General features: G+C 43.9%; 1 protein-coding gene across 5 annotated transcripts in view; it reads right to left on the reverse strand.

Annotated features, from left to right (window-relative positions):
- CASC4 (cancer susceptibility 4) overlaps positions 1 to 13,224 on the reverse strand; it is a 227,730-nt gene that overhangs the window by 149,926 nt on the left and 64,580 nt on the right. For all 5 annotated transcript variants that reach the window (XM_030189831.1, XM_030189829.1, XM_030189830.1 and 2 more), the window contains exons 3-4: positions 10,384 to 10,486; positions 9,086 to 9,185 (exon numbers count right to left, since the gene is read on the reverse strand). In XM_030189831.1, the coding sequence (XP_030045691.1) occupies positions 9,086 to 9,185; positions 10,384 to 10,486 (203 nt within the window). The remainder of the gene's footprint in view (positions 1 to 9,085; positions 9,186 to 10,383; positions 10,487 to 13,224) is intronic.

Consider the following 13,224-nt stretch of genomic DNA (forward strand, 5'->3'; position numbering starts at 1 on the left):
AAACTTTTTAAATATTTTGCTCTTGCAAAACGCCTGTTCCCGGGCCAACGCGGACGTCAACCCACATGTGAGAACAATCAGCCTGCTGTCCTCGGAGAATACCTGCTACACGTATCTTCGCTATATGGGTGTCGCGAAATGCCTAGAGCCCACCCGGGACGGTTAACCCTGCAGCCACCTAAAGGGTCTGTCCCAGCACTGCTCAGGTCTGTTACCACCTGTGCATGTGCTCTACACTGGCATACCGAATAGGAGGGGAGAGATTAGGAAATTCAACTAGGAGAGAGACCTTGGGGTGTTGGTGTCAGAGGATCTGAAGGTGAAGAAACAATGCGACAAGGCGATGGCTGTGGCCAGAAGGATGGTAGGCTGCATAGAGAGTGGTATAACCAGCAAAATAAAAGAGGTGTTGATGCCCCACTTGGAGTATTGTGTTCAGTTTTGGCGGCCGTATCTTGCTAAAGATGTAAAAACACTAGAAGCAGTGCAAAGAAAAGCTACAAAAATGGTATGAGATTTGTGTTGGAAACCGTATGAGGAGAGACTTGCCGACCTGAACGTGTGTACCTTGGAGGAAAGTTGAAGCAGGGGTGACATGAATCGGACGTTCAAATCTTTGAAAGGTATTAATCCACAAACGAACCTTTTCCAGAGACAGGAAGGTGGTAGAACTAGAGGAACTGAAAGAAATCTCTGTGAACTTGGAGGATTTACTGAGACAAATTGACAAGTTAAAGAGTGATAAATCACCTGGAGCAGATGGTATACACCCCAGGGTATTTAAAGAACTCAAACATGAATTTGCTGATCTGATGCTAGTAATCTGTAACCTGTCATTAAAAGCATCCTATAGTACCTGAAGACTGGAGGGTGGCCCATGTAAAGCTGATTTTTAAAGAGGGTTCCAGAGGTGATCTGGGAAATCACAGATTGGTAAGCCTGATTTCACTCTCGGGCAAAATAGTGGCGACTATTATAAAGAATAAAATTATACAACACGTAAACAAATATGGTTTAATGGGACAGAGTCAGCATGGATTCAGCCAAGAAGTCTTGCCTCACCAATTTGCTTCATTTCTTTGAATGCGTGAATAAATATGTTGATGTAATGTATCTAGAGTTTCAGAAAGCTTTTGGCATTAAAAAAGGCAGTGGTTCACCCTTTGCTAAAGAAAAACAACCTTGACTAGGACAAACTTGAAAGTTACCGGCCAGTATCCAACATCCCATTTATAGGGAAACTTATAGAACAAACAGTCTGTGCTCAATATAATGACTGGCTAGAAGAGAGAAACTTAATAGATCTATGTCAATCTGGATTCAGACCCAATTATTTAACAGAAACGGTCCTCATATAGAAACACAGAAACATGATGGCAGATAAAGGCCAAATGGCCCTTCCAATCTGCCCATTCTCTGAAACCTCTAACTCTTCCTTTTTCTAAGTGATCTGACAGTCCTCAACTCCACAACCTCCAGCAGGAGGCCATTCCACGCTTCTACCACCCTTTCTGTGAAATAATACATTTTTTTGTGTTCCAAGACCGCTTACTAATTTTGTAGCCGCCCTATCTTTCCATGGGTGCAGTCTCCAGAACTGCACACAGTACTCTAAATGGGGACTCACCAGAGACTTATACAAAGGCACTATCACCTCCTTTTTCCTGCTGGTAATCCCTCTCTTTATGCACCCAAGCATCCTTCTGGCTTTGACCGTCGCTTTTTCTACCTGTTTGGAAGCATTAAGGTCATCAGACACAATCACCCCCAAGTCTCGCTCTTCCTTCGTACATTGAAGCACTTCCCTCCTCTATTGTACCGTTCCCTTGGATTCCTGTGACCCAAGAGCACGACCCTGCATTTTTTAGCATTAAATCTTAGTTGCCAAATATCAGTCCATACCTCCAACTTCGCTAGGTCCTTCCTCATGTCATTCACACCCTCCAGGGTGTCCACCCTGTTGCAGAGTTTGGTATCATCTGCAAAGAGACAAACCTTACCAGACAGCCCTTCTGCAATATCACTCACAAAGATGTTAAAACCAGGCAGCCCAAGGACCGATCCCTGCGGTACTCCACTGACAACATCCCTTTCTTCAGAGCAAGCTCCATTTACCACTACCCTCTTGTCTCCTTCCATTCAACCAATTTTTAACCCAATCAGTTACTCTAGGTTCCATACCAAGGGCACTCAATTTAGTTAATCAGTCACCTGTACGGAACCATGTCAAAGGCTTTGCTGAAATCTAAGTATAGCACATCTAGCGCCCCTCCTACGTCCAACTGTTTGGTCACTACTAGATGATCTTCACATCTACATCTACTAATACTTCTACTAGTTCCACCAGCATTTGAGCGCCCTGCATCTACTAGTTCCACCAACATTTGAGCAGATCCTGCGGAAAAGAGCTCAGGATACAAATCTATTTACTACTCTGGAGAGATTGGTGGTCATTTGGATAATGAAGACGCTGGAATTCTTTGCTGGAGAATGTAGTAACATCGGTGAGAATATCTGGGTTCAAAAAAGGTTTTTTCTGGAGGAAACGTTCATAGTCTGCTATTGAGATGGACACGGGGAAGCAACTACTTGCCCCGGGATTGGTAGCATGGAATGTTGCTGCTAATTGCATTTCTGCCAGGTACTTGTGACCTGGATTGGCCACTGTTTGGAAAACAGGATACTGGGCTAGATAGATCATTGGTCTGACCCAGTATGGCTACTCTTATGTCATATGAAACCGAGACAGGGGATTTGACAGCGGTACTCCACTGACGACATCCTTTTCTTCAAAGCAAGCTCCATTTACCACTACCCTCTATCTCCAACCATTCAACCAATTTTTAACCCTATCAGTTACTCTAGGTCCCATACCGAGGGCACTCAATTTATTTATCAGTCGCCTGTGCAGAACCATGTCAAAGGCTTTGCTGAAATCCAAATATACCACATCAAGCGCCCCTCCCACATCCAACTGTTTGGTCACCCAGTCGAATAAGACAGTCAGATTCGCCTGACACGACCTGCCACTAGTGAAGCCATGCTGCCTCGGGTCCCACATTCCATGTAGTTCAAGAAATCTCACAATCCTCTTCTTTAGAAGCGTTTCCATTAGCTTACTAAAGAGGAGGTATGTGAACGATTACAGGAGGACCTTGCGAGACTGGGAGAATGGGCGTGCAAGTGGCAGATGAAGTTCAATGTTGACAAGTGCAAAGTGATGCATGTGGGTAAGAGGAACCCGAATTATAGCTACGTCTTGCAAGGTTCCGCGTTAGGAGTTACGGATCAAGAAAGGGATCTGGGTGTCGTCGTCGATGATACGCTGAAACCTTCTGCTCAGTGTGCTGCTGCAGCTAGGAAAGCGAATAGAATGTTGGGTGTTATTAGGAAGGGTATGGAGTCCAGGTGTGCGGATGTTATAATGCCGTTGTATCGCTCCATGGTGCGACCGCACCTGGAGTATTGTGTTCAGTACTGGTCTCCGTATCTCAAAAAAGATATAGTAGAATTGGAAAAGGTACAGCGAAGGGCGACGAAAATGATAGTGGGGATGGGACGACTTTCCTACGAAGAGAGGCTGAGAAGGCTAGGGCTTTTCAGCTTGGAGAAGAGACGGCTGAGGGGAGATATGATAGAAGTGTATAAAATAATGAGTGGAATGGATCGGGTGGATGTGAAGCGACTGTTCACGCTATCCAAAAATACTAGGACTAGAGGGCATGAGTTGAAGCTACAGTGTGGTAAATTTAAAACGAATCGGAGAAAATTTTTCTTCACCCAACGTGTAATTAGACTCTGGAATTCGTTGCCGGAGAACGTGGTACGGGCGGTTAGCTTGACGGAGTTTAAAAAGGGGTTAGATAGATTCCTAAAGGACAAGTCCATAGACCGCTATTAAATGGACTTGGAAAAATTCCGCATTTTTAGGTATAACTTGTCTGGAATGTTTTTACGTTTGGGGAGCGTGCCAGGTGCCCTAGACCTGGATTGGCCACTGTCGGTGACAGGATGCTGGGCTAGATGGACCTTTGGTCTTTCCCAGTATGGCACTACTTATGTACTTATGTACTCAGCACTGAGGTCAGACTGACAGGTCTGTAATTCCCAACCTCCTCCTTACTTCCACTCTTGTGCAAAGGAACCACATCTGCCCTTCTCCAGTCCACCGGGACCACTCCAGTTTCTAAGGAAGCATTGAAGAGGTCCGTCAGCGAAGCCGACAGAAATTCTCCGAGTTCCTTAAGCACCCTATAATAATTCCACGCTGCTATCTGTGTCATATGGAATGTATATTTTATTTGACTCAATTCCCTTTTGAGCATATAGCGCAACCCCCCCTCCAATTTCATCCTATCATTGCGATACAATTTGTACCCTGTTAACACAGTGTCCCATTGATTGTCTGAGATGCCTATTATATCTACCTCATCATTTAGTGCTATATATTCTAACTCTCACATCTTATTTTTTAAGACTTCCTGCATTTGTATACAGGGACTTCAAATTGTGTTTTTTCCTTTGATGTGCAAGCTGCTTAGAAGTTGAAGGAGATAATGTGCACCCTTTATCCTGCTCTCTCATTAAGCACACCTGGTTTACTTTCAGCATTGTTGAACCTTCTTTACTGGGATTCCCTAAATGTCTTGTTTCAATAGTATTCTTCAAGGATACTTCCACACCAAAGTGTGTGCTCCTGGGAAACTGTCTGCTTCCACCCTCCCCCCAATTCTAGTTTAAAAGCTGCTCTCCTTTCTAAAAGTTAGCGGAAGCAGCCTGGTTCCATCCCTGTTAAGGTGGAACCCATCCTTTCAAAACAGTCTCTCCCTTTTCTAGAATGTCACCCAGTTCCTAACAAATCTAAACCTCTCATCCCTGACCCATCGTCAAAACCGAGCATTGAGACTTCGGAGCTCTGCCTGCCTTTTGAATCCTGTGCATGGAACGGGGAGCATCTCTGAAAATGTGATGACCCTGGAGGATCTGGACTTCAGCTTTCTATCTAAGAGTCTAAATTTGGCTTCCAGAACCTCCCTCCCACATTTTCCTATGTTCTTGGAACTTTAGATGTACCAAGACAGCTGGCTCCTCCCCAGCACTAAGATCCTGTCTAGGTGATGCATGAGGTCCGCCATCTTAGCAGCAGGCAGGCAAGTCACCAGGCGATCTCATGTCCATCAGCCACCCAGATATCTATATGCCTAATGATCGAATCACCAACTACAACAGCTGTCCTAACCCTTCTATCCCCGGCAGAACTTTTTGGAGACGTATCCTCTGTGCATTCGCTGGTGGGCAGGTTCTGGCTACAGGAGTACTTCTTACTTCACCAGGGTGATGCTCTCCTTCTAGGAGACCTCCCTCCTCTAAGGCAGCACAGGGGCTGCCAGACTGGAAGTAGGACTACTCTCAACATCCCTATAGGTCTCCTCTATGTACCTCTCTGTCTCCCTCAGCTCCACCAAGTCTGCTTCTCAAGCCTCAAGAGAACAAACCCGTTCTCTGAGAGCTAGCAGCTCTTTGCATCAGGCACACACATATGACATCTCACCAACTGGAAGATAATCATACATGTGACACTCAATGCAAAAGACTGGATAGCAACCCTCTCGCTGCTGGACCGCTGACTCCACCTTAGTATTTTTGAGTTTTTCAATAAATTTAAAACTTGCTAAGGTATTAAGGATATTAGTCTAATAAAAAATGTCTTTAGTTTATATGGTAAATTGTTTGATTTATTTAGTTCTTAGAAAGTAATGAAATGTAATTAAAAACTCTGTAAGAGCACTCCTTGCTTGTTATCCTAATTACAATAACTGACTATAAATGAAGAGTTGTGCTAAGGGTGGGCGGGATGAAGACTAAACTAGGTGCTGCAGTGCCTGCTGGAGGCTGTTAATGCTGTGGTACAAAGTTCAAGTTTTAAAACTAGGGGGAAAAGAGTATGGAGATCCTATATAAAAATTCTCACCTCCAACGTTCTGAAGCTGCCTGGGACCGTGGATCCCTTGGAGGTGGTGAGCTTCCGTCCATAGATCAGTGATGTCACAATGACACTGCTGAGAGAATCTAATAGGAAACAGCGACCCAGGCAGGGGGAGGAGTATTTCCCTACTCCTCCCCTGCCTAGGAATCAGCTGTCAGTGCCCCCCCCCCTCGGCGCATCACCCAAGCCCCTCCCCCCTATTTCTCCCCCTCCAGCCACCCATGTCCAGCAACCCTCCCCTCCCCCCCTCGGTGCATCACCAACCCCCACCCCCGGCACATCACCCAAAACCCTACCCCCCCCCCCCCCCCCGGGCCCATCAATCCCCTCGCCACCCGCAACCCCCAATAGTAACGCTGTCCGGCCGCTGCTACTTCTCCTGTTGAGCAGCAGCGGCCGGTACAAAAAGAAAAAATCCTCCCCCCCCCCCCAAAAAAAAAATAAAACCTGAAAAACGCGGCTCGTAGACAGCCATCTGGCATTGGCTGTCATCTCTGCAGCCGCTCCTCCTCTCCCCTGCACGTCACTAGCCATGGAGGAAGACACCGGAGGAGCACAGCAACGTCAGAGGGGAGAGGAGGACCAGCTGCAGAGATGACAGCCAATGCCAGGTGGCTGTCTACGGAGCCGCGTTTTTCAGATTGTTTTTTTTTTCCATTCTTTTCTTTTTGTACTGGCCGCTGCTGCTCAACAGGAGAAGCGGCAGTGGCCGGACACTGTTACTATTGGGGGTTGCGGGTAGTGAGGGGCTTGGGTGATGCGCCGAAGGGGAGGGGCTTGGGTGATGCGCCGGGGGGCAGGGGGGAGGGGAGGGTCGCTGGACATGGGTGGCTGGAGGGGGAGAAAGAGGGGGGAGGGGCTTGGAATGATTTACAAATTTAACAATTATTCCTTCTCATTATAATACTTTATTAACAACTGTATGATTAAAAAAAACACACTAAAAAAAACCCATTGCTAGCACCCGTTTCCTTCAAAACAGAAACGGGCCTTTTTTACTAGTTAGTTGATAAAGTTTGCTTTTTTTATATTTTTATTCTGCTTATCACTAACCTACAATTCCTCCTTTAAGCCCCAATCTTTAAGTTCCCAAAGCACAAAGCAAAATAATGTTCACTTACCAGAGAAATGTCCTCTTCTCTCAGAACTTCTCAGAAAGTTAAAAAGCAGCGGTCCCAACACAGACACTAGAACCCCACTATCTTCCCTTCTCCATTGAGAACACTGACCATTTAACTCTACTCTCTGTTTTCTATCCTTTAACCAGTTTTTAATCCACAATAGGACACTACCTCCTATTCCATGACTCTCCAATTTCCTCAGGAGTCTTTCATGAGGTACTCTGTCAAACGCCTTTTGAAAATCCAGATATATAATATTGACCGGCTCACCTTTATCCACATGTTTGTTCACCCCTTCAAAGAAATGTAATAGATTGGCGAAGCAAGATTTCCCTTCACTAAATCCATGTTGGCTTTGTCTCATTAATCCATGCTTTTGAATATACTCTGTAATTTTGTTCTTTATAATAGTCTCTACCATTTTGCCTGGCACCTACGTCAGGCTCACCGTTCTATAATTTCCCAGATCTCCTCTGGAACTTTAAAAAAAGAAAAAAAAAAGGTCAGCGTTAAATTGGCCACCCTCCAATCTTCCAGTACCACGCTTGATTTTAAAGATAAATTATATATTAGTAACAAAAGGTCTAGAAGTTCATTTCTCAATGCTATCAGTGCTTTTGGATGAATACAATGTGGTACTCTTCAATTTGTCAAATTGATGATGTTCTCTGAGCAGTGAGGCACCATATCCCCGGCAGCCGGTTGGAGCTCCATCTGAGCAACGCCAAAAAGATGTTTAAATGTTGACAGGTATGAATGTGTTTATTGTATGAGTTATGGATTTAAGTATCTAGCAGAGTGTGTGTTTTAATAATTTTTCTCCTCAATGTAATTGTGTTTTAGTCATCGCCCCTGAAGATGCAATTTGCGAAACACAAATTTGTGTTTTGTATGCTTTGCACATGTACGATGTTCTCTGAGCAGTGAGGTGCCATTTCCCCGGCAGCCGGTTGGAGCTCCAGCTGAGCAAAGCCAAAAAGATATTTAAATGTTAACAGTAATCGCCCCTGAAGACGCGATTTGTGTTGGGTGCTGACATTACATTTGCATAAAGATGTTGAGCCTGAATTACAGCAAAAGCAAGGAAGAGGGCTGGTTTGTAAGTTTTGGCAATCCGCTGAATACACGTGGTGCTAGGAGTATTATCTTGCAACGCAACGGCAATTTGAAACACTGGAGCACAGTTTGGGACGTTATTGTATATTTCATCTAAAGATTTTGAGCAATAGAGCTATAAGTGAATAACATTGTCTCAAGTGATGAAGATTTGACTGCTAATTTGCAGCAGAACTCTCTTTACAACCTTTATGTTTAGCTTCTATATTTATATAGCTTTGGCAGGAAGAAGACTTTGTAAATACCTACTTGTGAGAAAATATTCCGGCTCATGTGCTCAGTTTTGATAGTGTGTGAGTGTGGTATGAAAGAAATATGGGAGCAGTGGGGAGATTATTGGGTTTTATAAAGGGACACTTGTTTTGTAAAGCAGATTCATAGCAGAATTTAATAAAACTTTTTTGAAAAGATTTTACTAGTGAATAGTGACTACTAGTAGTGTAATATCATTTGTGTGTAACCAGATTAGAATTAGGCTACTCATTTGTTGTTCAGCTTTCTATATAGAATATGCTTGCTTTCTGGCTTTTCTAGCAAATAAGCAAACAAAAAACAACAAAAAAAGCACAGCTACAGCATGCTTGCAAGTATTGTATATTAAGGGCCATATTCAAACGGAGGGGTTTTATATTGCTTTTTGATCTTAAAACCCAGATAAGCAGCATTGTAGCTAATTGTATAATCAAGTTACCTTGAAGGCTGGATCCTCTCCCCTTATACAGCATGGTTTAGATACAGACCATCCATGCCACACTCAGATATACACATGCCACAAAGTGGAAAAGGGCTGCCTTGAAACATCTGATCCGGTGGAAGTGCCTGTGTGAATGTCTGCACATCCCAATGCTTAATTCTCACTTACTCTATGTGGTGGCATGACTTGCACTGCCTGCTCTCCTATCTTCTTCAGGTTTTCTTCATACTGCATTTCTAGTTCCTTCACCTTCTGTGCACACTGTATACTGAAAAGCAATAGTCAGAAAACAGAATGTACCTTGAGGAAGAAGAGTGCTGTATAACACCCAAGCTTCTTACACTTCATTCCATACAGCTGAACATAAAATCTTTTCCAACCTGAGTTCCTAGATGTTTTAAAGTGCTAACGGCTTCCTCTAAAGCAGTGTTTACGAAGTCGGGCCTGGAGTACCCCCTTGCCAGTCAGGGTTTCAGGATATCCACAATAAATATGCATCAAGTTGATTTGTATATACTGCCTCCATTATATGCATGTCTCTTTCATGCATATTCATTGTGGATATCCTGAAAACCTGACAGCCAAGGGGCTTATTCCAGGACTGACTTGGGAAATACAGCTTGAAAAAAAAAAAATCGTAAAAAATCAACTTATGAAAACACATTGTGACTCCACTCTAAGCAACGGTATAAGCAAGAGCAGCATGTTGCAGAAATATTGCAAATGAACTCAATTTTGATGAAATAACTTGTGTTATTGAAATATAAGGTCAAGACTCTGAATAAAGCTGGGAGAAGAAAAAAACTGAGAATTATACACTTTCCTACATCATCTGTAATCTTTGCTAGAGACCTGTTTGGAAAATACCTCCAAGACACACCTCTCATTAAAAATGCAAAGTTTGGCTGGGGTACAATCAGCTGCCCAATAACTGATAGAACAGTTTAGATAATTCATAATTACTCCAGATATCCATTAAAGCAGATACAGTTCCTACTTTTTAACAACCTCCTTGGTTTTGCAGATATAGAACATTTCTACTGAAGGGGTTATTTTGGTGGGAGGGGGAGTCTGTATGTGTTTCTGGCCATAGATGTAAAAGCATTTTACCCTCCTGTCCCCTACAATCGTTCCTCACACCCCACATCATCACATCACTACTGTCTTTCCTTCAATCCCCTCCTGACCTTACACTACCTATTGCCCCTCTAAAAACTGTACACCCCACTTTTCCTCCACCGTGTCTCACAGCCATTCACCTTTCCTCCTCCTCCACCTTACAGTCCTTCCCAAACTTAAAAAGACCCGACCCTATGAACTGAAATGTGGTTTACGTAAATTCAGACATAGTTCAAGGTGGGTCAAGAGTTGTCAGCAAGCACCATGGCTTCCATGCTGCTTTCTTTCAAAGAGTGCAGAGGAAATCTAGTAAGTGGCCAAGGAACAGGACTCCAGAACAATACTACCTCTCTGACTTGAGTCTTTGCAGCAAGAATGTGTTGTTGCTCTTCTGCACAAGAAGTTGGTCCTCCTGTCGTAGGAACTCCTGATGCAGTTCAGCAAGTTGTTCTATTTGGGAAAAAAAAAAGTAGCAGCAGGAACAGTAATAAATGATACTATGTATTCCTCCTGTACCATATCCTCAGAAATTTAACACCTTCTGCTGGACTATAAACTAAATTTTATACACCACATCTCAGCCTTGGTAAAATACATAAAAATGGTGGACAGTAGGAACATCACCTTTCACCATATTGCTCACGAGCAATGATAGGAAAAGGGCTAGAACCTGTAACAATCAAAGTTTGCTCTCATTCACAACTAAATGAGCACAAAAGCATCATTATACCAGTGCTTGCAAACCTGTTCGAAACAGTACAAACAAACAAAGCTGAAATGACTCCGAGGCTCTGGTATACAAGTTGGACTTACTCTCTGCCATTTTATGAACCACTTTCTCTCACGGACAATCAACAACTAGGATAGAAAATCTTATTTAGTAACTTCCATGAAATGTTAAAATACATTTTTTTGCTTAAAATTAGGAGAAATGTGGAGTTACAAGATGCACAGTATAAAGATGATACAGAGAGCATACGTCGCTCCAATAAGGGCATTCTGAGTAAGATACACAGCACCCTGGAATGTCTAAAGTGTGATGAACCCAGGATGATGTCGGGCCACATAGTTTGGAGCTGTACTTAAAGTTCAGGAAATTCTTGGTGGATACCACTGGGTTAAGAGTTGGGTGTAGTCACAAAGAATTTAACAATGCAACCCAGAGGAGGGGACATCTGTCTGGTTTCAGCAACCTTAATTCTAGCACTGGAAAAATGCAGACAGATCACATCTGGGAAAAAGAGGGAGCTGGGAAGAGAGCATTATATCATGGAGGTCTGGGGATAGTCTCTCTCCACTAGTTCTTAGCAATATTTTCAACAACTTCTAATAAGTACAATGATATCAAAGTATCAAATGATAACAAAGGGTCATAGAAGGGAAGTGATGTAAACAACATCACCCTAAGAGTTAAGGGGATGGGAGGAACTGCAGAAACACTGGGAGCCTTCGGCCGGAGATCCTGGACAGAACAAAGCAATCCTGAGGTTGCTGCATCCTACCCTAACTCCAAACCCTAAAATCTGGACCAGAAAGGAATAGAGAAGGAGGCATTGCTGTCTCCATATGACCAAACCTGGATTGTTTAATTATATGCCCATCATCCTGCTACTAACGCTCTGTCGAAGAGGAGCACGAGGGAAAGGCGAACTACTCAGGTTTTCTCTCCTGAGTTATTCAATATTGTTGTAAACAATCCTACCTCTGCCCTTTTCTCTTCTTCGCTGTGCTCCTGTATATTCTGTTTATTTTGCTCAACTGCTCTTCCCTGTCTCTCTCAAGACAAACCTAAATATCTTGATGGTATATCTCGCAGTATACGGGAAAATTAGGTTCTTACCGTGATAATTTTCTTTCCTTTAGTTATAGCAGATGCAGCCATTACAGATGGGTTGTGTCCATTAACCAGCAGAGGGAGATAGAGAGCACACTTTTTTCAGTGCCTCATACCAGCTTGCTCCACTGCCTCTCTTCAGTATTTGAAGCTTCCAAAGCAGTATGGCAAACCGCAATGGGAATAACATGAGCTTTCCTCACAGCAATCGATGGCCCTACAACAAAGGGCATTAACTCAGAATGGAGGGAATGAAACATCCTCCCGGAGGGCATAAACTCATCCTCCACTGAGACATAACTGGAGGGAATAAACTCATCCTCCCGGAGGGAATAAACTCATCCTCCAAAACATGAAACTGGAGGGAATTAAGTCATCCTCCTTTAATTGAACAAGAATCCTGAAGACTGTTTTCCGACTTTCTCCAGGAAACACGAACAGAACCTGAAATTGATTTATAGGAGATAGCATCAGACAGGGAGGGATCATGGCTGCATCTGCTATGACTAAAGGAAAGAAAATTATCACGGTAAGAACCTAATTTTCCCTTCCTTGTCATCAAGCAGATGCAGCCATTACAGATGGGATGTATCAAAGCAATCCCTAGATAGGGTGGGAATAAGCCACACCACGCGCCAGCACTTGCGCTCCAAAATGTGCGTTCCTCCTGGCAGCCACATCCAGCCTGTAATGTCGGGCAAAAGAGAGCTTAGAAGCCCATGTTGCTGCACTACAAATCTCTTGAAGAGAGAGTGCTCCAGTTTCAGCCCAAGAAGAGGAAATTCCTCCAGTGGAATGCGCCTTAAAGGCATCAGGCAGAGGCCGGCCGGCCGGCAAGCAAATAAGCTGAAAAGATAGATTCTTTAAGCCAGCGGGCAATAGTGGCTTTAGACGCTGGAGACCCTCTGCGAGGACCTGATAGCAAAACAAACAGATGAGCAGAGGTCCTGAAAGAGTTAGTAACTCGCAGATACTGCAGCAGAGTCCTGCGCACGTCCAACAGGTGCAATTGCCCAAAACTACTACTACTACTTAACATTTCTAGAGCGCTACTAGGGTTACGCAGCGCTGTACAAATTAATGAATAAGGACGGTCCCTGCTCAGAAGAGCTTACAATCTAAAAGACGAAATGCCAAGTTGGGGTAGATGAGATTTCCTCAGAAGAGATGAAGTGATTAGGTGCCGAAGGCGACATTGAAGAGGTGGGCTTTGAGCAATGATTTGAAGATGGGTAGGGAGGGGGCCCGGCGTATGGGCTCAGGGAGTTTGTTCCAAGCATGGGGTGAGGCGAGGCAGAAAGGGCGAAGCCTAGAGTTGGCGGTGGTGGAGAAGGGTACTGAAAGGAGGGATTTG

This window comes from Microcaecilia unicolor, chromosome 1, assembly GCF_901765095.1.
Source record: "Microcaecilia unicolor chromosome 1, aMicUni1.1, whole genome shotgun sequence".
NCBI lineage: Eukaryota > Metazoa > Chordata > Amphibia > Gymnophiona > Siphonopidae > Microcaecilia > Microcaecilia unicolor.